At 52.6% G+C, this 27,690-nt stretch overlaps 1 protein-coding gene across 7 annotated transcripts in view; it reads right to left on the reverse strand.

Annotated features, from left to right (window-relative positions):
- FGD2 (FYVE, RhoGEF and PH domain containing 2) overlaps nucleotides 1-27,690 on the reverse strand; it is a 37,889-nt gene that overhangs the window by 5,766 nt on the left and 4,433 nt on the right. For 2 of the 7 annotated variants that reach the window (XM_035728690.1, XM_035728687.1), the window contains exons 1-11: nucleotides 17,499-17,726; nucleotides 13,999-14,233; nucleotides 12,301-12,381; nucleotides 11,453-11,601; nucleotides 9,345-9,501; nucleotides 8,992-9,130; nucleotides 8,392-8,450; nucleotides 8,163-8,309; nucleotides 7,361-7,453; nucleotides 318-397; nucleotides 202-232 (exon numbers count right to left, since the gene is read on the reverse strand). In XM_035728690.1, the coding sequence (XP_035584583.1) occupies nucleotides 202-232; nucleotides 318-397; nucleotides 7,361-7,453; nucleotides 8,163-8,309; nucleotides 8,392-8,450; nucleotides 8,992-9,130; nucleotides 9,345-9,501; nucleotides 11,453-11,601; nucleotides 12,301-12,381; nucleotides 13,999-14,233; nucleotides 17,499-17,563 (1,236 nt within the window). In that variant the 5' untranslated portion in view covers nucleotides 17,564-17,726. Of the gene's footprint in view, nucleotides 1-201; nucleotides 233-317; nucleotides 398-7,360; nucleotides 7,454-8,162; nucleotides 8,310-8,391; nucleotides 8,451-8,991; nucleotides 9,131-9,344; nucleotides 9,502-11,452; nucleotides 11,602-12,300; nucleotides 12,382-13,998; nucleotides 14,234-17,498; nucleotides 17,727-27,690 lie in introns of those variants that run through there. The other 5 variants (XM_035728692.1, XM_035728691.1, XM_035728688.1 and 2 more) reach the window with 5 other exon arrangements.

Below are 27,690 nucleotides of genomic sequence, written 5' to 3' on the forward strand. Positions count from 1 at the left end.
CTCAGGGACATTAAGTGACCTGCCCAAGGCCACCCAGCAAGGCAGTGAAAGGTCTCATTCCAAACTACCACAGAGCGACTCCTGAGTAAGCACAGGGAGCAGCTGGGCACGCATGCACACGCACACACACCCCTCCCTCCCCCTCAGCCTGGGTGGGTAGGCTGGGTTCAGAACCCCAGGGGCCCTGGAATGTTCTGATACCTGTATCCAGGAAATCATTTCCTCCTGGGACCTGCTCGGAAAGTGAACACAGGTGTTGAGGAGAGCAGCTGCTCCCAGTTTTCCCGCCCTGGCCCGGGCCCCAGCTCCATGCCTACCGGGCTTGCAGCTCCAGAGTGCGCTGCTTCCCCGACACCAGGAAGGAGTGGGGGAACTCTGCATCAGTCAGCTCCCGCACCTGCTTGGGAACCAGAGGGAGATGACTCGATCAGACTTGTCACACCCTGCCCCACTCCAGGCACCGTGGGGTGGATGGAGGTGGATCATGCCCAGGGAACAATTCGAATTTGAGGGACAGGAACCAGGACCTTCTCCACGGCCTCCCAAAATCTGCAGGGCCAGGCAAATGCACCTGCAACTATGTTGCACTCTGAGCAAACAGGACATCAAGGCTCCTGGAATTTTAGCAGCAGCTAAGTTGACTCCGTGTGAGGTCAGAGTGACAGTTCCCGACAAAGGATTCACCAAAAATGGAAATTGGGTCATAAACTGGGCTTGGGGACGCAGCTTTTTCAAGAGCAGACCTACGGCCTAGAATAAGACCCTCTATCTCATACAGTGAAGGAAGAAACTGGTTGCCCAATCCAGAGATCCGACAGACCCCCCACTTTCCCATCTTTCACTGTCTTCCTCCCAGAACCCTACAAGTCCACGGCCATCGTGAAGGCTGCCACTGAGAGAACCCTTACTATGTGCCGGCCACTGAGCTCAGGGCTCTCCATACATACACGTTCGCATTTAACTGGTACAACTGCGGATCCCAGCGATCAACCCTAACGCTTAGCCGCTAAGCCTCCCAAGGGCAGTGGCAGCCAGTGGCGATCTTGCAGAGGCCTCTAGGCTATCTGCCAGTTTACAAGAAATATGGGGGACCGTGGGATGTGTTGAGTGACACCTCAGGGGTGCAGTCAGCAAAACACAGACTGTGAGAAATGCTCCCGGAGAATGAACTGATTTCTTCAATTAATACATAAGAAGAAAGAGGAAGGAGGGGATGTGTAACGATTAGAAGGGATGTCAGAAACACATCCCAAGTGATGCAAACACATCAGCTGTGAGAAGACATTTATGAGTCAAGGAAAACCAAAGGATCTTAATATCATTAAATAGTATTAATTTGCTAGATGTGATAATGGTACTGTTGTCACCTTTTATGGCAAAAAAAAGAGTTCTTATCTCTTTCAGACACATACTGAAGTATTTATAGGTGAAATGATTACGGGTCTGAGATTTGCTCTTAAATAATCCCGCGGAAAGAGGATTAGGAGGGGGATGCTGGGGAAACAACACTGGCTTTGAGTTGACAATTGCTGAAACCAAGTGATGAGCGTACAGGGGTTCACTGTGCTACTTTCTCGGCTTAAAACTGTCCATAAGAAAAAGTTAAAGAAGGGGCGCCTGGGTGGCTCAGTTGGTTGGGCGACTGCCTTCGGCTCGGGTCATGGTCCTGGAGTCCCGGGATCGAGTCCCGCGTCGGGCTCCCTGCTCGGCGGGGAGTCTGCTTCTCCCTCTGACCCTCCCCCCTCTCATGCGCTCTCTCTCATTCTCTCTCTCTCAAATAAATAAATAAGTAAATAAATAAAAAAGAAAAAGTTAAAAAAAATCTTCACAGTGATCTTGGGAGAGAGATGTTACCACTCATTTAGGAGATGCGGAGATGGAGGCTCAGAGAGGGCAAGAGACCTGCCTGAGCTCACACAGCAGCTAAAGGACAGAATGAGGATTCAAATTCAGGGTTTTGGCCCCCAAGGGGAAGGGGGAAGAACATCTATTTCCACCCCACCCTCAGAGTCCCGTAAGCACAGACCTGTCCCAGACAGTGTGAAGGGTCACAAAGGGAAACTAAGACATAGACAAGAGCCCTGGTGTGGGGAACTTTGTTGTTCTACCTGCCACCTGAGCCCCTCTGCTGGATCCCTGCCATGTGGTGACCAGGCCTTCGCACACCCTCAGGGCGGCCCACTGTGTCCCAGGGAAACTGAGTCTGGGTATGTCCTTCCTCACGTTAGGCCTGCTCTATCCTTTGGGCCCACAGAATCGGTCTGTTCCCTCTAGAAGGGGCCTAATGTGATTTGCACTTGAACCCCATGACAATGGGGAGGCTCTGAGGGTTGATAAATGGAGAAGCTCATGTGGAAAGAGGTGTTTGGGAAAGCCACACCAACGGCTGTGTGCAAGGGACGAAGAGGGGCTGGATCTGGGGAAAATGGGCCTGCCTGCACCTGGGAAGAGAGAAGGTTTCTCCCTGGAGGATGATATCGGGGAATCTGGCAAGACTCCATGACTAATTGGTGAGGGAGAGGGGAGAGGGAAAGAAAGGAGACATCTAAGGTTTGGGGCCCAGAGGTAAAAAGAAATATGATGCTTTTAAGTAGAAAAAGGGGAACCAGAGGGGCTGGAACCACCTCTGCAGAGGGGCAGGATGAAAGCTTCTAGAGGACATTCCCAGCATCTCCTGTGCCCAGTCTCGACCACTCCCCAGGTTCCGGTTCAGGCCCCTGCTAACCCATACAGTGCCTTTGTGCTAATTAGAAAAAGACACCTCTTCTTCAAAACACTTTACTGACATCTGTTGGCAAACTGCATGATATTCAGATTTTGTTGGAACAAGACGCTTGACTGCCATCTGCCGGACAATGAGAATTGTAAATAAACAATCCACGATGTTGGCTGTGGATGTGTGCTCATCTTAGGGGAGTGTGCTTGTGCAGTGCCCAACCTACACCGTTGTACATGGAGACTCTAGGTACGGATGTGCCTGCACCCCTTCCTTCTTCCCAGGCTGGCCTTGTGCAGGATGGTATAACGTTAGGACCAACTTGGACCTGAGGGAGAATCTGCTGCTGAGAATGAGGCCTCCCTGCTATCCAGAAAGGAGGAGGCCCAGGGGGTCATAGGCCAGTGGGAACTGTCATGGCCAGACCTGCCTTCAGACCGCAGATTCGGAAGATGGTTCCTGCCTGGCCTCTGCCATCCAGGAGAAGGTGCCGTGCAGCCACTGGAGAATCCGACACTCCGTGCAGGAAATGTGTTCACTGGGATTGGCAGGCGCCAAGGACCCGGCATGCACTCATGCTCTTGGTCCTGTCTCTGTGTATTTTCTCTTTAGGACTCTGTTTTGGGGCGCCTGGGTGGCTCAGTCGTTAAGCGTCTGCCTTCGGCTCAGGTCATGATCCCAGGGTCCTGGGATCGAGCCCCACATCGGGCTCCCTGCTCGGCGGGAAGCCTGCTTCTCCCTCTCCCACTCCGCCCTGCTTGTGTTCCCTCTCTCGCTGTGTCTCTCTCTGTCAAATAAATAAATAAATAAAATCTTTAAAAAAAAAAAGACTCTGTTTTGGCCTCTCTATTTCTTGGCTTTTCTGTCAATCTCTGCCTCTCTTTTTCTATGCCTGGGTCTCTGCCAGCCCTAAGACAGGGTTGCCTGTCTCCATTTCTGTCTGTCTGTTACTCTCCATAAACCTGCCTTTCTCAATCTCACTCACCAAGGCTCACGGACCACACAAGCCTGCACACACCCTGGCCTCTGGGACATTCTGACCACTCAGGAAGGGAAACTGGATGCCCTGGGGTGAGGGGCTGCATTCATAAAAGACCTTAGTCAGGGGCGCCTGGGTGGCTCAGTCAGTTAAGCGTCAGCCTTTGGCTCAGGTCATGATCCCAGGGTCCTGGGATCGAGCTCCACATCGGGCTCCCTGCTCTGCAGGTAGCCTGCTTCTCCCTCTCCCTCTGCCTGCAGCTCCTCCTGCTTGTGGGCCCTCTCTCTCTCTGTCACATAAATAAATAAATTTTAACAACAACAAAAGACCTCCGTCAGCTCAGGCATGGGGAGGAGGCTGGAATCCCCACAGGGAGCCCAGTTCCCCCCACTGGACTTCATCATGCTCAGGCTTCACCCCATTTCCAGGCCCTTAATTGGACCCCAAATGCCAGGCAAGCCCAGTCAGGAGCAAGGGCATGGTCCTCTCTGCTGAGGGCTCTCAGAGGCCCAGGGGTTCTCCAGAGGACAGAGGGTCCTGGCTCAACTCCTACCTGCACCTCCCTCCTGGGGCAGATCCTGGGAGAGGGAAGGGAGGGGGTGACAGGGATATGGGATGGGGGAAATGGAAGCATACCAAGATAGGCCAGACTTGACCTCTGCTTCTCCCAGCCCCAGCCCTCAGGACACACTGCGGCTCAGGAGTGATCCGAGAGTTGTCAAGAAAGATCCCCTCTCCCTGACTTACTCCATGATGCAATTCTGCATAAGCTTTGCCCCTCTGAGTTGAAGTCTTTTCTTTTTTTTAGGATGTTACTTATTTATTTGAGAGAGAGAATGAGAGAGAGAGAGAGAGCACATGAGAGGGGGGAGGGTCAGAGGGAGGAGCAGACTCCCTGCTGAGCAGGGAGCCTGATGCGGGACTCAATCCCAGGACTTCAGGATCATGACCTGAGCCGAAGGCAGTCGCTTAACCAACTGAGCCACCCAGGCGCCCTCTGAGTTGAAGTCTTAATAGGAGACAGTCCAGTATGGTGATTAGGGACTCTAGACTCTGTTTTACCTGGTTTGATTGCTCAAACCAGGATTTGCTGTGCGACCCGCAAGCAAATTATAACCTTTCTGGGCCTTGGTTTCCTTTCAAAAGACTTTTAGGGGAACCCTCTTACACTGTTGGTGGGAATGCAAACTGGTGCAGTCACTCTGGAAAACAGTATGAAGGTTCCTCAAAAGGTTAACAATTGATGGGGCGCCTGGGTGGCTCAGTCGGTTAAGCGTCTGCCTTCAGCTCAGGTCATGATCCCAGGGTCCCGGGATTGAGTGCCACATCGGGCTCCCTGCTCAGCGGGGAGTCTGCTTCTCCCTCTCATATTCCCTCTGCTTGTGTTCCCTCTCTCGCTGTGTCTCTCTCTGTCAAATAAATATATAAAAATCTTAAAAAAAAAGTTAACAATTGAGCTACCTTACGACCCAGTAATTGCACTACTAGGTATTTATCCCAAAGATACAAACATAGTGGTCCAAAGGGGCACCTGCACCCCAATGTTTATAGCAGCAATGTCCACAATAGCCAAACTATCGAAAGAGCCCAGATGTCCATTGGCAGATGAATGGATAAAGAAGATGTGGCATATATATACAATGGAATATTACTCAGGCATTGAAAAGAATGAAATCTTACCATTTGCAACGACGTGGCTGGAACTAGAGGGTATAATGCTAAGCGAAATAAGTCAGTCAGAGAAAGATAATTATCATATGATTTCACTCATGTGTAGAATTTAAGAAACAAAATGGATGAACATAGGGGAGGGGAAGGAAAAATAAAATAAGATGAAAACAGAGGAGGAGACAAGCCATAAGAGACTCTTAATCATAGGAAACAAACCGAGCGTTGCTAGAGGGGAGGGGGGTTGGGAGGATGGGGTGGCTGGTCGTGATGGGCATTAAGGAGGGCACTTGATGTAATGAGTTCTGGGTGTTATATGCAAATGATGAATCACTAAATGCTACCCCTGAAACTAATTTAAAAAAGACTTATTTTTTTTAGAGCAGTTTTAGGTTCATAGCAAAATGGAGAGGAAGATACAGAGATTTCCCATATACCCCCCCCCACCCCCACACACGCAGAACCTCCCCATTATCAACATCCCCCGCCAGAGGGGGACATGTGTTAGAACTGATGAACCTACATGGACACGTCATGATCACCAGAGTCCACAGTTTCCATTAGGGTTCACTCTTGGTGTTGTACATTCTGTGGGTTTGGCCAAATGTGTGATGACAGGTATCACTAGAGTGTTGCACGAAATAGTTTCACTGCTCTTAAAATCCTCCGTGCTTCACCTATGTGTCCGTCCCTCCCTGCTAAGCCCTGGAAACCGCTGAGCTTTTTACGGTCTCCACAGTTTTGCCTTTTCCAGAGTGTCAGATAGCTGGAACCATACTGTGTGTAGCCTTTTCAAATTGGTTTCTTTCACTTAGCAAAATGCACTGAAGCTTCCTGTCTGCCTTTCCATGGCTTGAGAGCTCATTTCTTTTTATCACTGAATAATAGTCCGTTGTCTAGATGTGCCACGGTTTATTTCCTTATTTTTTTTTAAATGGGACTAACTACAGATATCCTCACACACAGGCATGTACCTAGTTATTCATTTGTAGTTATTCACTGAAAACGATCTAGTCGTCCCTCAGTAGCGGGTGGGCTGAATGAATTACGGTACTTTGCACACACGGGGATACTCCGCAGCTCCCTGCAGAAGGGTGAGGGGGCTCCTAGTGTACTGACGCGCACTGATCACTAGAGTTAGCACTTTGTGAAAAAAAGCAGAGTGCAGAACAGTGTTTATGGAAAACGGTTTCACTGTTTATGTGGAACATAAGTAAGGAAGCAATAATAAAGATATTATTAGTTGGTGTCTGTAAAGACTGCCCCCGGAAGGCCTCTGAAGAAGCAAAGTCTGTCTCCAGGAGGGAGCCTGGGGGATAGACTGGGGAGGAGACTTCTCATTGTATACACTTTTTATATTTGATTTGGGGATGTGTATCATCTATGTTTTTAAGTAACAAAACTGTTGTTTTTAAAAGAAAAAAAAACCCAAAATGCAAAGGAAAATTATAGCCCGTCCACTATAGGGAAATATGAGAGTCTGATGGGGTGATGCAGGGCCTGATACACAGGGGCCAGCCAGTCAGTGGGCACTCTTATGCTGTCCCCACTCATTTGTAGCCATCTCTGGCTGGCGACACACAGGGTCCTGCAGCAGAGCTGACAGCGTAGCCCCTTACTACTCCAAGTGTGCCCTGGGAGCTGGTTAGCAATGCAGAGTCTCAGGCCCTGCCCCAGACCTACTGATTCAGGACCTGCATTTTAACAAGACTCCCAGGGGCCTCATGCACTTATTAAAGTTGTCAAAGCACTGGGGTAGTGGAGAGGAAAAGCAGAGGGAGGCCAGGCCAGGGTGGGCGCTGCCCCAAAGAGTGAGCCAGGCCTGTGGGTGCCCACATGGGAGAGCTCGAATCCCAAAGGTTTCCACCTCCATGTTGGCCCAGGATCTGCCAGATTTAGGTTCCTGGATTGAGAACCCAGCACGGACCCTCCTTCTATTCCCCATACTCGAGCCCACCCTTGGGATGAAGCCTGACAGTGGGTGGGGTGCCTCTCACCTTCATTCCGGCCACGTCGATGCGGGTCCTCACCTGGAATTGGGCGCCCACCTGGATGACCTTGGGTATACAGTAGAGCAGCATATTGTTGAACTGCCGGAGGACACAGAACAGTGAGTGGGGGTGTAGTGTTGGGGCAAGAAAGATGCGGGGGGCAGGGCTTCCCTGCGAATAGGGGGAGCACCCCCGCGTCTCCCTCTCCTCTCGCCACGTTCCGGGCCAGCTCACCGGAGTCACAGGTGTGATGAGGAAGGGGTTGCCTATCTAGCCTCCAATCCAACGAGGATGGTCACTGAAGGGTCGCCTCGTCTGTGGGCATTAGACTTACAGGGCCTTTCTCAACGGGGGCTCAGGGCCGCAGGGGCTTATGGGACATTGCAGCTCCCTCCCCTAGACCTCCAGGCAGGACCAGTTTCCAGATTTCCAGGAGACCCCCTGGCTTCTCTAGTGCAAATCTGGGTAGTTCTTCTTAGCAGCTAACCTGATTCTCTCCTGCTTTGCACTCCCTACAGCACAGTTTAATACTCAAAGTTTGGAGCCAAACAGACTGGGTTCTAATTCTGACTCTGTTGCTTCCTAGGGCCTATCTGAGAAACCCCTCGGTTGGAAATCCCTGAGGCCTAGAGGCAGCATGTGACTTGTCTAAAGTCGCTTAGGTGCCAAAGCAGAGAAGGGCAGAGAAGCAGGCTCTTCCCTGTTTCTCCTGCAGTGCCAGGTAGACACCAGGCAGGCAGGACCTGGGGCAGAGTGGTCCCTGGACTGCCCTCTCCAGTGCAAGGGGGCCCACTTAGCATCCCCGTACCAAGAAAAGGTAGCGCTCCATGGGGTCGCTGCGGCGAAAGGAGATTTTGAGGACTGGGCCTTCACGGAGCAGGGTGTTGGAGGGGTCCACTATGTCGTCCTCGAGACCCAGGCGCTGGTACACGTCCCACAGGTCCTGCAGCCGCTCCTGGGGCAGGGAGTGCACCCTCAGCCAAGGCCAGGCAGGACCCACCTGCCTGCCGCTCCCACCCTGAGGGCCGGCGGCTCACCATCTCTGTGACGGCTGCATTGGAGTGCTGAGCGGCTGAGAAGATCATGTCGAGCGCTTCTGAAGGGAGGCGTAGGGCCAGAATTAACTCCTGAAAATGTGGGACTGGGGGCTGAGGCAGGAAGTCCTTGAGGCCTAACAAAGTGGCCTCAGGGCCTGCTATGAGTGACCATAGGAGCAACCTGGCCCGGCACATGAGATGACTGGATGATGGGGGCCATTTCCCACCCAGAGTGGAGAGACTGGAAGCCCTGAAAGACAAGGCTTAGGCATTGGGCTTCTGTGACCATCTCATTGCTTCCCAAACCAAGCCAGACCCAGAGGGTGCTGTGGAAAGAGCACAGGCTTTGGCATAATACAGGCATGGCTTCAAATCCCAGCTCTGCCCCTTTCTGGCTGTGTGACCTTGGGCAAGTCACTTGATCTCTCTGGGCCTTAGTGTCTATAAGAAATGGCTAATAGTATAGATGATGTCTATGAAGTGTCAGCAATCAATGTTGATAGCTGATAGTTATTCCGACCATTTTAGCAGGTGCTCAATCAATAAAGGGGAGTAGCTCAGGCCTCCCCAGCCACGTGCATTCCCGGGGGCTGTCCTCACTCTGAGCATCAGCCCGGTCTGGGGCCTGGGCTGGCAGCTTCTGGACGTACTCCTTGAGCAGTAGCTCATAGCGTGGGATTCTCTGCACAGGTTCCAGCATGTGGTGTTGCAGAGTCAGGCTGCCGGAGGCCTCGCTGCTCTTGGGGAGGGATGGGAGGAGGAAGAGCGTGGGGTGAGAGTGGGGAAGGGCGTGTTGGGCTGCCAAGAGGGTTGGGGGAATGGGCGGGGCAGGCTGGCGCGGGAGCCCGTGCAAGCAGCTGAGCCGGAGGTGCCCCAAATCCCTCGGGGAAACCGAGCCAGTGCACACTGGGGGTGGCGGTACGGGCTCGGCCCCAGCCCTCACTCAGCCTCACCTGAATGCGGGTGATCACCTCCTGGAAGGGTGTGGACTTCTCAGTCCAGGTGGCCAGCAGCTCAACCGCTCGCTCAAAGTTCTTGACATACTCACTGTACATCTTCAGGAATGGAGCCAGTTTCTGGATCACGTCACCGATGCGGGGGGTTGCGGTCCTGCAAGAAGGCCACCCAGGTACTGCCTTCAGCCTGAGGACCTCCTCTCTTGACTTGACAGGGTCAGGTTAGGCCAGGCTTTCTAAACCCCCCCACCAAACAGTCCTTCTGCTGCCCTTTTGGGTGCAGGCATGGGGGCATGTCATCCTCACCCACCGTGTGTGGTCCAACCCCCTCAGACTCTGAGCCCCTGAGGGCAGATGCTGTTCTCTTCCACCCAAAGACCCAGCATAGTGGGCCCACAACACATTGTAACCACTTGAGGCTTCTGACATAATGGCAGCAGAGACCACAAGCCAAGAACTGTCCAAGACACACGGCAGGTCTGATTCCACTTAATTCTCACAGCTCTGTGGGGGGTGGTCATCGGCCCATCTTAGAGATGAGGGAACAGCCTCAGAGGGGTAAGAACATATCCAGGGTCATACTGTGGTAGGGCCGGAAGGTCAGGCCAGGGGCTGTGACAGCAGAGCGATGAGGGGCCCCACGATCACTGAAGCTGGCCTGCCTGAGTGTGATTCCCAACTGTTCCACTTACTCTAGCTGTGTGTTCTTGGACAAGTCACCTAACCTCTCTGTACCTCCATTTTCCCATCGGGAAAAAATGGGAATGATGGTAGGCATAGGGTCATCTTTAAAAACAACAACAAAACCCAGGGGTGCCTAGGTGATGCAGGTGGTTAAGCGTCCGACTCTTGGTTTTGGCTCAGGTCATGATCTCAGGGTCATGGGATCAAGCCCTTTGTCCGGCTCTGAGCTCAGAGCGGAGTCTGCTTCAGATTCTCTCTGCCTCACCCTCCTGCTCACTCTCTCTCTCAAACAAATAAATAAAATATTTTTAAAAAAAATCTTTAAAATAAAAAAATAAAAATAACAAAAACAAACCATTATTTTATTGTGAAAAACTTTAAGCCATGGTAAAGGAAAAAGAATATAATAATGAAACCCTAGGGGCGCCTGGGTGGCTCAGTCAGTTAAGCGTCTGCCTTTGGCTTGGGTCATGATCCCAGGGTCCTGGGATCGAGCCCCGCATCGGGCTCCCTGCTCCGCGGGAAGCCTGCTTCTCCCTCTCCCACTCCCCCTGCTTGTGTTCCCTCTCTCGCTGTGTCTCTCTCTGTCAAATAAATAAATAAATAAATCTTTATAAGAAAATGATAATGAAACCCTATATATCCAACACTGGATTTAACAATTACAGACATTTCTCTTTGGTTGAAGAATTTTATTCTATTTTATTTTTTTTAAAGATTTTTATTTATTTGACAGAGCTTAGCTTAAGTTCTCTTTGTTAAGTTGTTCTAGCTAACTCATTATGCAAAAGGTAGAAGGGGAGACACAGTGAGAGAGGGAACACAAGCAGAGGGAGCGGCAGACAGAGGGAGAAGCAGGCTCCCCGCCGAGCAGCGAGCCTGATGCGGAGCTCGATCCCAGGACCCTGGGACCATGACCTGAGCTGAAGGCAGATGCTTAACGACTGAGCCACCCAGGCGCCCAGTTGAAGGATTTTAAAGGACACCTCAGTCCTCACAGCATTTCTTTAGCAAAATACATAAAGCAAGTAATTCCAGCACCGAATGCTTCAATGGTCATGTCTGAAAATGAAGAGTTTCTTGCATCATCACATAGCAGGTGCGTTTGAAGATTCAGTGAGTTCATAGGTGTGAAGCCCAAGGCCAGGAATGTAGGAAGCCCTCAGTTAGCACTGGCTCCGAAGTCCCTCAGCCTAGTGGGGACTTGACCCCTCCCCTCCCCCAGGACACACACACACAGCCCCTCAGCACTCATGTGTCCAAGCCCCTTACTGTGAGGACAGGCTGAGCCCAGAGGAGGAGACCGTCATGGCCACACAGCAAGGGTAGGGGGCCGACCAGGCCGATCCCTGTGCCCCGGGGGGCAGCACCCTGACCCGGCCGGGGCTGCGGTGCTCGGGGGTTTGTGCAGGACCTCTCACCAGCTGTCCAGACGCCGCTGCAGCTCCGGGAGGAAGAACTGTGCGTGGAACTGGTAGATGGAGGAGATGTTGGAGAAGATGAGCCTGACCACATCCTCGGGGAAGGCCTTGCTGCCTCGGGCCTCCCTCAGCAGCTCCTGGAAGAACACCTGCAGCCACCACGGCTGGTCACGAGGCCCGTGGCAGAGAGGAGCCACCCGCACACCCGCCCAGGGGGAGACAGGCACAGCCTTGGGGCTTTTGGGGCCACTCCGCAGTCTACCAGATGTTTTCGCTTTCTCAGTCTCCCATCATCCTCGAAACAGCCTCAGGAAGAGATAGAAAGGGGTGTATTCTGGCCACTTCACAGATGGGCAAACAAAGGCCTAGAGGCTCAGGGACTTGGCCAGGGGCTGGCAGCTGGTGAATGTCAGAAATGGGCCCATCTTGCCCATTTCCAAGGTCTTGGACTTCACCAAGCTAAAGATCCTGTACCAGATGCACGAATATTTAACCCTCTGGCTTGGGGCTTTCTTAAGAACGTGTGAAGGGGTAATAATGGTGAAGATGTCGGGCATGCGGGTGAGAGATGAGGATGCTGTGTGGGGCCGGAAGGCCATGTGTACTCTGCTATACTCGAGGCCAGCCCAAGCACCGGGGCTGGAATGGCAAGTGGCATGAATGCCCTAAATCCTGATTTCTGCCCCAACTCCAACCAATGGGGGTAAAGGACTGAAGCTTCCTCGGATCACATCCCAGGTCCTAACTCTCAGCACCGGTGAGGTATACAGAAGGGACAACAGAGGTGGGGTGAGGAGACCTGGGTGCTGGGGCTCGGGGCAGGATAGGGTGGTGTTCTGACCACTTACCTGGTCTAGTAGATGCAGGCGTGCCACATAGGCCTTCTCTGTCTCCAGGAGCTCCTGGACGATCTTCTTTTCCTCAGGCTCCTGCAGGTGGGTCGAGAGGGAGAAGGAGAAGGAGAGAAACAGCTTTGGTCTCCTCTGATGGGGAACCCGGGTGAGTCTCCAAAGATGTCCCAGTGAATCCTCACCACCTGGCGCTCATGCCCTCCCACAATGCATCTGGGCTGGTGCTGGGATCGCTTTAAGAAAGAATGGGGCAGGAGTGAGGTTGTGCCAGTTCTGGGCCTAAGGCCTAAGAGGCCTGGAAACTTCTAGGAAGCTTATGGTGTCTTGGGAGCCATGAACCACCACATCTGGAGGTCTGGCTGCCCTGATGGAGAGGCCACGTTGAGAGGAGAGGCCCAAAGACCTCACTCATAGAGAGAAAGCCAAGGGCCCAGCCGTGCCAGCACCCCAGCTGAACCCAGCTTCTACTGTCCCTGCCCAGGCACCAGGCTTGAGAATTGAGATATCTTGGGCACTCCAGCCCCAGCCACCATCTGACTGCAGTCATGGGAGAGACCCTATTATGGGCTGAATTGTGCCCCCCTCCCCAAATCCATACGTTGAAGCCCTAAACCCCCAATATGACTGTATTTGGAGATAGGGCTTTTGAGGTGATAATTACCGTTAAATGAAGTCATAAGCGTGAAGTCCTAATCCAATAGGACTGGTGTCCTTAGAAGAGGAGGGACAGACACCAGGAGAGTATGTTCATGAGGACACAGTTAGAAGACAGCCATCGATAAGCCAGGACGAGAGGCTTCACCAGAAACCGACCCTGTCAGCACCTTGATCTTGGACTTCCAGTCTCCAGAATTGGAAGGAAATCTATTTCCGGTAAGTCACCCAGTCTGTGGTATTTTGTCATGGCAGCCCCAAGCTGACTACCAAAAGCCCCAAGTGAGACCAATAGAAGAACCATCCTGGAGCATTCCAGTCAACCCATAGAATTGTGAGAAATAATAAATTGTATTCAGCCACCACATTTTGGAATGCTTTGTTATGCAGTGACTGGTAACCAGAACTTACTACTATGATCACCATCCCCATTTTATAAATGAGGGAACAGGCACAAAGATGTTAAAGTACTTTGCCTGAGGTCACAGTTAGGAAGCAGAAGAGTTGGGGCACGATCCCTGGCAGTCTGGCTCTAGAGTATGCGGGATCATGCTGCCTAGCCCTTAAACTCCACAGACGACCAAACCGACACCCAGACCAGGGAGGTGGCCTGTCCAGAATCAGTCTAAGGGCAGGATTAGCACTAATATTCCTGGATTTGCATTAATCACCCCCTCGAAGGAGGATTATTTGCCTCTTCGGTGGGTAAACTGAGGACACACCTGGGAAGAGTACCAGGTTCACAAAATGGAGACCATTCCAAACTGTGTGGCCTTGGACAAATTCTTAAAGCTGAGTTTTAATGTCCTTGCCTAAAAGACTCCCACAGTGAGGGGGACCGAAATCATGCCAACAGTGAGGTGCATTGTAGGCATTTAATCTAAGGCCATTAAGAGGGGAGAATCTAGCTTTCAACTGATCTCTGGTGACACAAGACCCCTGCTTTGGGAAGTGCTGGCTTTGGCTGGGAAAGAATTTGCTGGGAGGAGGTCAGTGAAGGGGTCCCCCCAGCTCCCCACTTCCGCTCTAGCCCTCAGGCACCTGTGTCCCTGGCCCAGGGTGGGTCCCAGGCTGGCAAGATTTCCTCCAGGGCCCACTGGACAGCTTGTTCTTCAGGGAGCTCAGGTACCTCCTGCTGACCATCCTGGGCTCGGACCCCTCAAGGGTCTCCCCAAGGTTGGGCTCCTTCCACGGCTCTGCAGGTGGGGGAGGACTGCACCCAGGGTGGCAATGTTCAATCTCCGGCTTGCAGACTCTGGATGCTGCTCCTGGAGTCCTGAGGTGAACAAAACAGATCTGAGGGTTTCCTGGCTATAAAATAGGAAGAAGGATAGCAATTCCCTGGTGGGGATCGAGGGGTGATTAATGCAAATCACAGATATGAAGTGGCCCCGGAGTGCCTGGCGCTCAGGAGGAATTTGCTAAGTAAAACATCCACTTCCTTCCCCATCATCTTCTTGGAGGGAACTCCAGTCTTCAAAATGAGTCAGCATGGACTTGTTTTGTTTTCTGTGGAACTACATACTTCCTCTTTAAAAATGCAATGAGGAACCCTTCCTCTGCATACAGTGCTTTCTAAGTGGCCCCAGATCACCCTCACCTGTATGCCTCACATCTGGTTTTGGTCTCTGCAGCAGGAAAGGCCCTAAAATCTTAGTAACTTATATATGGAGAGAAGGTGGGAGCCATGGAACACTCTACAGGGAGGGCAGAGTTGCTAAAGCTGGGGCCTTTCAATGGGAACTGTGCCCTCTCTATACCTCTAGTGGGGGGAAAAACCAGTCTGGAAGCAGTTTCCTTGTTCCTCCAGGAATGGGCCTTTGAAGTGTAACTTTGTGTGTGTTTATTCTACCTACAGGGTCTACAGGCTAGGTAAATTCTTTAGATAAAAGACGCCACCCTCACTGAATATATCCCACAATTTGGGCTGTGCCCATTCCCTTTGGTATGGAAAGGCTTGCAATGAGACAGACAGGCTGGTTGGTGGAGGACACAGACAGGTACAAAGTCTCCAAAACTCTGAGAAAGGTTTTCATTACTCTGGTTTTGCAGCTAAGAAAACTGAGGTACAGAGAGCCTAAGTAACCTGTAGCTAGGGGGTGGCAAATGTGGGATTCAGATCAGGCATGCTGGCTCCTGAGCCTTTGCCCTAAACTGCCCCTCCCCATTTGAGTCAAGGAAAAACAGGTCCAGAAGGTCAACATATCCGCCCCAAGTCACACAACTGGTTGGCGGTAGAGAGAGGATTGGAAGCCAGTCCCCAGTGGCTCCTCATGGGCTCTTCCACCCCTGTCTGGCACCCCAGTGCCTGGTTCCTCAGCCCGCGGAAATAGCTGGGCCTCAGGCTTTCTGTTCTACATTTGGTTTCAGCTTCTGCATTTCCCTCCAAGTGCCCCAGGCCAGCTTCTGTTTCCTTTTCACTCCTCAGTTTCAGATCAGCTAAGGTTCTAGGAGACCTCACAAGAAAGCCAAAGCCAAGGCTGCTGGCATGGGGCCCCTCACATGGTAAGGGGTGGCTCTCACCCTGCGGACAAGGCCTCCTCTGACCCCATTCTTGTCTGTGGGCTGCCTCCTCTGGCCCGGTGTTGCCTGGGCACAGCACACATGCCGAGGGTCTCCACCAGGCAGGCCTGGCCTGTTGAGTGGGGTGGTGTTCTCTCCCCACACCCCAAGAGGCGGGTGGTGGGTCAGGATGGCGGTGCCTTGAGCTGTCCTCGGTGCTGAACTAGAACGTGCTTGGCAAAGAACCCTGGGAGAGGTGGGGTAAGGTCACCAGCTCAAGAAGCTGAGTTGCCCTTCTAGGCCCACATCTATGCCACATCCACCATGAAGCCCACAGAAGTCTTTGTCTGCTCTGAGGGCCCTCAGCACAGGATCTGGACTCCTCTCAGGATATCTATTGTCTGTGACCTGGCATCACAGTAATTCCATGAGCTTCACATTCAAAGAGAGAAATCCTCCCGGCAGGGATCATTCTTACAGCTCCTGTGTCCACTACGGTTCCTGGGTGATGCTGTGCTGTGCCACCCACACCCTGTTCAGGACTGAGGCTCTCTTCCCCCAGATGCTGGTGGTATGGTGGCTGACAGCTGCGGACCGGGTCCCTCTCTGGGAGTTTTCCTCCCTGGAAGACAGCTGCCTCATCCCAGGTCAAGTCCATATCCAATGACTAATCCATGTGGACTTGCTTTTGCCTCAGTTAGAACAACCTGAGGGACATCTCAGCTTCAGAGCTCCTTGGGACAGGATGGGGCTTCTGCTGCAAGTACGCACAGTTCAACTTCTCCCAGTGCTGCATCCCGCACCTGACAGGTGTCATTCCCAAAACTATCCCCAGTAAATCTACTGAAGCAAATTTCTACTTTAGAGTCTATTTCCAGACAGTTCCTAACACAGTCCTGGGTTTAAGAAATGCCTGCAGAGGGACGCCTGGGTGGCTCAGTTGGTTAAGTGTCTTCCTTCGGCTCAGGTCATGATCCCAGGATCCTGGGATCGAGTCCTGCATCGGGCTCTCTACTCAGTGGGGAGCCTGCTTCTCCCTCTGCCTGCAGCTCCCCCTGCTTGTGCTCTCTCTCTCCCTCTCTCTGACAAATAAATAAATAAAATCTTCAAAAAAAGAAAAAAAGAAAGAAATGCCTGCAGAGTAGATTAATGTCACACAGACACAGACAGACAGACAGATAGATACACACACACACACACACACACACACACACACACACGCACACACACACACACACCACCCCTGCTGGGGCCACCAATGACCACCATACATCTGGCCCAGTTTTTTTCCCTTCAGATGGAAGCCCCTACCCACGAACCTAAAGCCTTCTAAGCCTCCCTGCCTCTCTGTACACCCACTGTCTCATCAAGAGATGGGAATAGAAATAGATCTACCCTCAGGAGGCTGTTAAATAATTAAATGAAAAAAGTCACACAAGTCGCTTAGAACAGTGCCCCAAAGGTAGGCTGCTGATACATCCGGGTTTGCCTGATAGTCTCAGCTTTTCCTATGGCCCCCTCCCCTCTGCCAAAAAAATTTAATGGCATCCACTTCCAGTTTTAACTGTGCCCTGATTTGAATGATAAATGATATGGCTGTCCTACTTATAAAGAGTGCGTGCTCAGTAAGTATTACTATTATTTTTGAGGGAGAGGCAATGGGTGGAGTCCTGCAGCCCAAACGCTGTGTTGGGCCCACCCACGCTCACTCATAACTACACATGTTTGGATGCTCCCCAACATATCAGTGCACACACCCTCCCCGCTGCCCAGCTCCTGGGGCCTGACCACACTCCTCTATGCTGCAAGGAACCCAGGCCCTGCCCAGACAGGAGGAGGTGTCCAGGATGGGCCCAGAGAGAGAACTGCTCAGTGTGAGGGCCCAAGGTAGCCGGGGCACTGATCCTCAGCCTGGAGACTGGGAGGGTCTGTGCTCCAGGGCCTGGCGGTGGGTAGAGGGGGGCCCCGGCCAGGCAGAGGAGCTACAGGAGGCCACCAGTTGGCCCTGGCGACCCTTGCCACCCCCCACCACCCCATACCTGCTGTTCTCAAACACAGTCACCAGATTGGACAGAGATGCCAGCTTCTTACTTTCTCCCTCCATTCTGCAGGTCTCCACGGTGGTCTCTAGCCACCCCTGAAGCAGGGAGGGAGACCTCCAATCAGCACCCTCAGCCACCCCCACCTGGGGTCACAGAGGGGCTAAGGCATCCTGGAACGTGCTCTGGTCTTTCCAGAGGGCTCAGTAGGTCTGCTCCCGGCTTCAGAGGAAGGAAGGAGGAAGTGGTCCCAGAGCCACAGCCCCGAAGGGGAAAGGCCTGTGCTTCCTCACAGAGGGAGGAGCCCACTCAGGCCCCACCCCTCCCTCACAGGGTCTGACCTTTCACTTCTGCACACCTCATTCCAAATGCCACCCTAAGAGGGCAACAGGGCCCAGAGGTAGTTTCTGGAGCCAGCCCATGGCTGATCTTGGCCAACCATGCTTTTGCATAAGGCCCCGTGGATTTTACTTGAGGCTTTCTCAGCAACTTCTTTTCTGCATCTGACCAGCTGCTCACTGCTGTGAGGAAACCACTTTTTTTAAATTAAAAATAGATCACAAACCTGTTAAGGGCTAGCAGGGAGGAGTACAGAGCTGTTCTCACCTCCCCATCGGGGCTCTCATGTTAATGGCTGCCGTCTCCACCTCCTTGCCCCAAGGGAGAGCAGCTTCCTCCCTGAAACTCCGATAGTAACAGCTAACGCATACTCTTTTTAGTGCTTGAGTTTCTCATTTAATCCCACAAGAGCCTTATGAGGCGGGCCCTATTACTGCCCCCATCTTACAGAAGAAAAAACTGAGGATCAGAGAGATCAAGTAATTTGACCAAAGTCACCCAGTAAGGACACAAAAGAAGTCAGATTTCCAAAGCAAAGGTGAGTGGCCTACAATTCCAGCAGAGATTTGGTTGAGAACTGGAATGACCACGTTCTTGCTGCTACATCCTCAGGCTTCCCGGCTCTTAGCATGCTGGGTTGTCTCTGCTGGAGGCTTCCTCTACCACCCAGTCTCCCAGCCCTTCCACAACAAACGCCCATCGCCTGTATTCCTCTGATTCCAGCCTTACTGGCCCTTCAGGGCTCTCCCACTGGGTTCTAGTCTCACTGGTCCTGAAGCAGGCCCCCCCATTGAGACTCGTCTTTGTCCTGGAGCGTAGGGACTGAGCCTTAGTCATCTTGATACTCGATGTGCCTGGCACAGCTTCATGCCCCAGCGCCTATAAACCCCTGGGGCCTTACACACCCACCTGCCCCACCAGCTCAGAGCTTCGCCTCAGCAATTTCTTCTAGCAGATGCCTGGCTCCTCCCCCCAACCCTAAACTTCACTAATCCTCTTCACTTTTTTTTAAAGATTTTATTTATTTATTCATTTTTTTAAAGATTTATTTATTTGAGAGAGAGAAAGGGAGAGAGAGCATGTGGGGGGAGGGGCAGAGGGAGAGAATCCAAGCAGACTCCCCACTGAGCATGGAGCCCAAGGGGCAGCGGCGGGGCGGGGGGGGGGGGGGGGGGCTCGATCCCACCACCTGAGCCGAAATCAGGAGTCGGACGCTCAACCAATGGAGCCACACAGGCGCCCAAATCCTCTTCACTTTTTGTTTTCACTTTTTATTATGGAGAATTTAGAACACATGCAAAAGTAGACAGAATAACATAATGCACTCCCATGAACCCATAACCCAGACCCAACAACCCTCAACTCATGGCCAGCCCCGCCTCATCTGCAGCCACATTCACTCCCCCTTATCATCTTGAAGCAAATCCTAGATGTCAGATGATTGCACCCATAAATATTTTGGTGTGTATCTAAAAGATAAGGAGACACATATATACTCACATGCACACATCCATATATGGTAATATTTTTCTATATGCATACATACATACATATGTTATACACATGTATATGTATATACATAAAACAATATTACCATACCCCGAGAGATAGTTACCAATAATTCCTCAATATAATCAAATACTGAGTCAGCATTCAAAGTGCCAATTTCCTCATAAATGTCATCTGCTATGGACTGAGTCCTCCCCTAAAATTCATCTACTAAGCCCTAGCCCCCAAGGTGTCTATATTGGGAAATAGGGCTTTTAGGAAGTAATTAAGCTTAAATGAGGTCATATGAGTAAGGTCCTTTTAAGGACTGGTGGCCTTCTAAGAAGAGCAATCTCTTCACACCCACCTCTCCCCACAGCCTGCACACTCTCTGAGGGGAGGCCACGTGAGGCTAACCAGGAAGAGAGACCTCACCTGAAACAGAACCCCAGTGCCTTTATCTGGAACTTCAAGCCTCCAGATAGTGAGAAATAAATTCGTGTTCTTTTTAAGCCTCGCAGGCTGTGGTATTTTGTTACGGCAGCCTGAGCAGACTCATCCATCATCATTTTTTTTTTTAATTAGGAGCGACGGAAACCTGGCTGACTCAGTCGGTAGAACGTGTGACTCTTGATCTCGGGGATTGTGAGTTCGAGACCCACGTTGGGGGTAAATAACTTAAAAAAAATAAAAATAAAAATCAGGATTCAAATAAAGTCCCCATGTTACAATGTCCCATCTATGAACTCTCTTTCCACTCACAGGTTTACTTCATTCTTTTTGTTTTCCCACACAATGCAGCTAAGAGGACACTGGGTTGCTGGCCCTACAGGTCCCATGGTCAGGACTTTGCCGGTTGCAGGGCTGACCCCTGGATTTCCTATCCATGGTGGTTCGGTCCAGGGGCTTGCTTAGATCTAATCTTTAAGCCCCGCTTTTCCTGGATGTCCTTCCAGGTCTGGGGAGGCCTCTCTCCTTGGTGCTCCTCTTCCCTCGACTGCAGGACCCAGTTGCTTCCTCTGCCTCCCGCCAGACTATACACCGGCTCCCTGTGGGCAGGGCATGTCCCCAGGCCTGGATCCCCAACCTGGCCCAGTGTCCAGAACATAGTGGGGCCTCAGGAGGCATGTGGAATGGACAAATGTTACACCCTGAGCCCAGAGGCTTGTCTCAGCCCTCAGTGCCTTGGGCTTCTAGAGCACAGTCTAGGCACGACCTGCCCCTCCCGTGGAGCTGGGAGAGTGCACAGGGGCACCGGCAGGAGGCCACCTAATGGCCCAACTCTGAACGTGGCATGGGCGCCATCAGAGCTGCATCGGCCCAGGAAGGAGAGCCATGATGCCCGAACAGTCTTCCAGGGCTCGGCCTCCCTCGTCCCCCCACTTCTCTGACCTCAGCCCCTCACTGCTGGCCTTCCTCCCTGACTTGCTTCTCACCTGCCGGCACCACCCGGGGCTCCACACAGGCCCTGTGGCCTCACTGACACACAGCCTGCACCACCAACTCAGAACCTACCCCCGGGCTCCACAGGCACCTCTTCCTGCCCTCCCCCCTCAGCCCGAGTATGCCCAACACCTTCAGGACATCACCAGGGACACGTCCCACCTTCGCCACCAACTCAAAGCCAGAAAAATCCCAAATTCCTTGGTATGCCCTCAAGACCCTCCCGGTCTGGCTCTGATTAACCTTCCCAGCCATTTCTTCCAGGTCCGGATTGTGACCTTGAGCGGTGGCTCCGTGCTATGTCACCTGAACTGAGTGGAACCCAGTTCCAGAATGTTCTCCCCGCAAACTGACCGTGGATTCAGGAGGGGCTGCCGCCGCCATGCTGGCTCCGGAGGACATGCCAGTGTAGCTCACACTTGTTGAAGCAGGTCAGTGGCTTCTCCACCCAGCTCCCTCAGCCTGTCTAGCTCCCGGGACATCTGGGTGGTTAGCTCCAGGACAAATGGCGCTGGCTGCTTCTGCAGGTCACCTCGGTCATCGAGGTTGCTGGCTTGGAGGTGGCGGCCCGTCCATCCTGCAGACCCCCAGCTCTTCTTCACTGGTTCAGTCCATTCTTGCTCCCCCCCATTTCACGCCCGTCTTCCCTTCCCCACCGCCCGCGTGAAGAGCTTAGACTCAGAGGCATCGATTCTTTTAGTAGCTTCCCTGGGGTGCCCGGGCGGCTCAGTTGGTTAAGCATCTAACTCTTGATTTCGTCTCAGGGTCTGATCTCAGGGTTGTGGGACCGAGCCCCAGGTGGGGCTCGTGCTGGGCGTGGAGCCTGCCTAGGATTTTCTCTCTCCCTCACCCACTGCCCTTCTCCCACCCCACTTTCTCTGTCAAAAAAATAAAAATAAAAGATTTTCTTTAAGTAGCTTCCCTGTCATAGAAGGTCAAATCCCATACTCTCTATCACTCCTGGTTGCTCTGCTTCTTTCATCAAATCCAACCTACTTGCTTTGGGCCAGTAACTGAGCTTCACTTTTCCTCATGTGTGAAATGGGGATCATTAGAGGGCCAACCTCCCGTGGTGGTTGCGCAGATTAAATGGGTTAGTAACATGTAAGGGCTCAGAGTAAGGCCTGGTACAGAGTAGACACTCAGGGAATGGTGCCTACAAACATTCTTGCTCCTGACTGAAGACCTTTGCTATGGTTACCCCCCTGTCTTGACCAATCAGTTCCTTTTCCCTGGAATGTCTCTACTCTGTCAAGAGCCTGTTCGCTTCCTCGAGGAAGCCTTCCTTGTTACCTACCACTGGCATTCCTTTCCCTCCTGAGGGAGACCCGGTGTTCCTCTCTATTTATTTTGATCTCTTCTGCCCCACGTTATTAAGTCATGCATGCAGTTACCAAGTATTTCTTGAGCACCTACTATGTGTCAGACTTAGGATAGAAGTTATAGATGAAACTCAGTCCCTTGCCCCTTAGCTCATAGTTTAATGAGGAAGATGGGCCTGTTAACCACTAAAATATAACGTGGGAAATGCTTTGAACAAGGGACCAAAGAAAGGGCATCAAGGTCTGCAGACAATAGTGGGTGCTATTAAGGAAATCTTCCTGGCAGAGGCAACCTGAAGGGTGAAGGATGAATTAACTCTCCAGGCGGACAAGGTAGGAAAAGGCATTCAAAACAAGGAATAGAAGTACCTGGGTGGCTCAGTCAGTTAAGCATCTGACTTCGGCTCAGGTCATGATCTCGGGGTCCTGGGATGGAGCCCCTGTCAGGCTCCCCATTCAGCGGGGGGTCTGCTTGTCCCTCTCCCTCTTCCCCATCCCCCACACCCCTCTGCTTGTGCTCTTTCTCTCTCTCTCAAAATAAATAAGTAAAATCTTAAAAACAAACAGAAGGAACAGCATGTACAAAGGGGTGTGGACTTGAGAGACCAAGGCTAGACCAGGAAGAAGAGCAGACAGTCTAGCACATCTGGGTGTCCTGGCACTGGGGAATGGAGGGACACAGGCTGAGGGGAGCCCAGGGGTCTGGCCCTGGCGGGGCTTTGTCTGCTGAGCTGAGGTGATTGCGAGCCAAGGGGAGTGGGTACAGAGTTTTAAGCAGAGGAGTCCCTGATCCTCTAGGCAGGAACACGTCTCCCTCTCCAGGGCCCTTGGGTCCAGGGCGACATCTCCAGGGCCCTTGGGGTCCTTGGCATGGGTAAGTCTCATGTTTTCACTCCTCTGCTTTCAAGCCCTAAGGAGGCTGGAAGAGCTCAATCCCCTGCAGCCCAGACAGGGGGAAAGCTGGAGGGACAGAGGCAGGGAGGGATGCCCAAGCAGGAACTGCAGGGCCGGGCAGTCACGGCTGGCTGTCAAGACCGCTCTGCCCTGAGAGGCAAAGGACTTTGTGTGCAGACTAGAGGCATCCAAAGGGTCTCTTACTGGCAGCCCTGGAGCAGCAGGGGGCATTTGGGGAGAGGGGGCTGCCAGGGAAGAGGTGTCAGGATTTAGGACCTGGATGCTGTGTGTGTGCGTGCGTGTGCGTGTGTGTGTGTGTGTGTGTGTGTGATATGTTTGTGTCTGGGGTGTGTGGTGTGAGGGTGGTATGTATGTGTGGATGTGGTGTGTGTGCTTGTACACGTGTGTGCACACACAGGAAATCTCCAGGGGTTCATGAGGGCATAGCTTTCACAAGGGGGGATGAAGACTCCTGAGGGGAGCATTTCTCTTTAGCGAGCCAAGGCCAGGAGGGGACAGACCGGTGTGTTCCCAGGTATCTGCCCCCAACCCCGCCCCCAGCCTCAGGCAAGCACAGCACCTGCTGAGAGCTTAATGGTCTGTGACAGACGGGCTGGCGAGCATGGGATAATGTGGCTCCAGGGAAGATGCCGGCAGCCAGTTGAAACCCGTTTGTGCGGCTGGTGCAGCCTTGCCACCCCACTCCGCGCCTGCCACCTCCCAGCGCCCCCTCCCCCCATTTGTCCTCTACCCCACTACCAGTCTTTGGGGAGTCTCTGTGTGGGGGCGGTGGGGGGGGGAAGGGGGAAGAGGCCACACCACCCGTGTCAACGGCCTGCCTTGCCAGGCCCTGACTTAGGGGGAGGAAGCTGAAAAAGCTAGTGTCCCTCATAGACTCCCCTGCCCTCCCCCAAACAGCCAGAATGGTCCCACTTGTCCCTTGGGCGGAAAGGCGGAAATCCCACCAAAGCCTTCTTGGAGGATTCGGTGCTGCCGCCGGCCCCCTTCAGCGGGCGTGGGTGGCAGGCCTCAGGTGGCCGTCTGCCTTCCTGCCCGTCACCTTTCCCAGAAAGCCTCCCTGATGTGGCTGCTGTATACCCCTGCCCCTTTGTGGTCTGGGTGGTCCTCCATGCTTTCGGGCTGTGCGGCGTCATTATGCAGAGCCAGTCTGCTCCACGGGGACCACGGGGAGGCCAAAGTAAACTGTCAGTGTGTGCTCGCCGAGGGCTGGCCACCGGGGCGGAGGGGCTGCTCTCGGGCCACGAAGATGGCTGAAGGACAAGACAGCAAATGTGTGTCAGCCCTGACGTGGGTGGCCACGGGGACGTCAGTGAAGAACAGAACAGCTCTTTCTTCTTCAGTGTGCAAACGATCAGGTTTCCAAGTTGGCATTCTCGCGGATTGGGCAAGGTTTGTGCCAGGCCCCGGCACCCACCCCACTATTCAGGAAGGGCTCAAGGTCACCAGAGGCGGGCATCAGGTGGGGCCGCGGGAGGCGGCCTGGGAAACCAGGAATGAAGAGGGAGGTGCGGTTGTGCAGGAGGCAGGAGATAGGCTCCTGGGAGGCTGCGAAGGGGCAGAGGGAGGGATTGTGTTTCTGGGGGAGGAAGGGGGGGCCCCTCTGCACAGCCAGGGCCCGGGCGCCAAGAAGGGAGCCAGCCGGGCAAGGCCAGAGCCCGGGAATGGTGCCAGGCCGCGCCCGAGTGGACGCCCAGGGTGTGAGCACACGGCGAGCGTGTGGCGCCTCACACCCAGGGTCACTCCTTTTCTCTCCACACAGCTGTGGGCCTTTTCTCGAGGACTGCTGGGGCCTCCACAGCAGCTCACGGAGAAACACGAGCAGTTTGGAGAGGACTGACAGGCTTCCAAGTGGAAACAAGAGAACAAATTGTTCCTGCACAGCCCGCTGCCCTGCCCACGGCGACCTTTCTTCCATGACCCACTTCCCAACCTGAGCTACCTCTTCCCGTCTTCCCACACAACAGCGGGACTTCTCTGCCTGTGAGAAGTGTCTGGGGTGTGCACCCCACTAAGGCACCTGCTCTGTTACTCAGCTCCCTCTTACATGGTTCCGGGAGTGCTATTCCATAACCCCCCCCACGCACGAGCCCACTCAAATCCAGTTCTCCCACCAAAGAGCGGCACGATTCCTTCCCTTCTTCCTACCAGCTTTCTCCCTTCCTCCTTTCAACAGATAGCCCCTGGCCTAGGAACTTGAGAAAAGACAACAAAGGATATGCCCAAAGCTTGCCTGAGGCCTTAGTCCTTACAAAAAAGCCTGAGAGGGCAGGACCTTGGCTTATTTATCTCTGGGTCCAGAAGTGAGCACAGTGCCTGCCACTTAGTAGGCCCTCCCCAGATCTCTCCTGAGTTGGCAACAGGACATTCTGAGCATGTCGGGAGGGGTCGTGGGAGAGTGCAGGATTCTTCCTTAATCTTCTGCCCTCTCTGAGTTTGGCTTTCCATCTACCCCAGTTCTCTCCTGAGTGCTCCAATGTGAATGACCCCCCTCCCCAGGTCCCCACAGGGCAAATCTGAAAGAAAGCCTGGCTGAATGTCCACTACTCTAGTCTTAGTTTCCCCACTATTTTCGAAAGCTACCTTCCACTGGTCTACATCAGGGATATGTCTAGTTTATGTCTCACTGGGAGTCATAGCCAAGTCCATAGCCCTACCGGCTCCCTGACCTCATTTCTACCACTCTTCTCTTTCTCACTCTGCTTAAGCACTTGGGCTCCTCTCTGCCTTCCAAACTGCCAAATGCTCACTTCAGGGCCTTTGCACCTGCCATTCCTCCTTCCTAGAACTCTCCTCTGCCAGACAGACAGATACCTGCACGGCCCTCCCCCTCACCTCCTTCAAATCTCTGCTTTAATGTCATCTTCTCACCAAGGCCTTTCCTCTTTCCCACATACTCCCCAAATTGTAACCCCATCACACATTCCCAGTCCCCCTTCCCTGCTTTATTTTCCTCGCTTCTCACTTTCTCATACACTGATTTGTGGGTTATGTGTACTGTCTGTCTCCCCCACTAGAATGTCAGTGCAGGAAGGCAGGCATTTTTGTCTGTTTTGCTTACTGCTATATCCTCAGCATCTACAGCAATGCCTGGCCACACAGTAGGTACTCAATAAATATTGGTTGAAAGAATCAAGAGGAATTTTTACTTTCTGTCCCTCTTGAGCTCTCACAGGGCAGAAGCTCCAGGGCATCCAGCTGCCTGCACTGTGAGCCAAAGCTCATTCTGCCTCTGGTCCCTGCTGGAACCCCAGCCCCAGTCTTCTAGACCAGATGCCTCTTCCACTCCGTCCCCAGCAGCAGGGTTGGGGTAAGCCACGCCTCCTTCACTGCCCGGCCCCTTTATTACAGGCAGGAATGGGAGTTACAACCTGAGAAGGGAAGAATACTGGCCACTGCCCGTGACTTTTTCCCTAGTCCAAGGGTAAGACACCCTAAATAGTGCTTCCTGAAAAAAAGAAAAGGTGCACACTGGAATCACCAGTATGGCTTTCTTAAAGCATTTTATTTTATTTTTTATTTATTTGTGTGTGTGTGTTTTAAAGATTTTATTTATTTATTTGACAGAGAGAGACACAGCAAGAGAGGGAACACAAGCAGGGGGAGTGGGAGAGGGAGAAGCAGGCTTCCCGCACAGCAGGGAGCCCGATGCGGGGCTCCATCTCGGGACCCTGGGATCACCACCTAAGCCGAAGGCAGACGCTTAACGACTGAGCCACCCAGGTGCCCCTAAATTGGGGAATTTTAAATGAGACAACCCCATCCTTTCACTTAAAAATCCTGATGCTGCCAACATGTTGCTAACCCCCGTGATAAAGTCGCTACCCTGCTGTATCTTACAAGGCTGACCCCAGTTAAGATGGGGTCAGGATTTCACACAATCGATTTGGGGCAGCGTCCACCATCCTTCACATTCGGGATAGTAGGAGATTGCTGGTTCCTGAACCACACGATGCTTAACAGCTGCTCGCTCAGCTCTTGTCAGGACTCCCCTGAAGCTTCACAAGAAAGGCTGGGGTCCGTTCCCACTGGCTTGAGCAAGTCAGTCGCGCCTATCTCTTCCCAACTCCCTGCCCAGTGACATGTCACATTAGCAGCCTGAAATCAGTCACAGTGAGAGTATTTCCACCTCGTGAATTGGCAAGTGCTACAAATCGGAATTTTTTTCTTCCTAGAGGACCGGTTTTCGAACCGACCAGCATGCTACTACATACAAGGATTCAGACTCTGCCAAGGGCTGGTAGGGAAGCAGTAGAGAAGGGAGTCGTGTTGTTTTTCTAGTTACATAAGGACTCACATGAATGTGTGCAGTTGACATTTTGACAGCACCTTCCCCTAGATACCCACTAAGAGGAAACAAGAATCTTAGTCCTGAAATAGTTTTTCCTCAAGGAATCACGGTCATACAATAAAATGCCCAGGTTTGAAGAGAACAGCTTGGTGAGATTTCCCAAGGGCATCCACGTGTGTAATCACCACCCCAACAAAGATGAATGCGTTTCCACCCCCCAGAAAGTTCCTCAGGCCTCTTTCCAGCCATTCCTCCCCCATAGGCAGCCACTGTTCTGATTTTTATCTCCGCAGATTAATTTTGCTTCTTTAAGAATGTTATATAAATGGAACCATACAGCAGGAGTTCTTTCGTGTCTGGATTATTTCACTCAGAATAATGTTTTTGAGGCTCATCT

This window comes from Zalophus californianus, chromosome 7, assembly GCF_009762305.2.
Source record: "Zalophus californianus isolate mZalCal1 chromosome 7, mZalCal1.pri.v2, whole genome shotgun sequence".
Classification (NCBI taxonomy): Eukaryota; Metazoa; Chordata; class Mammalia; order Carnivora; family Otariidae; genus Zalophus; species Zalophus californianus.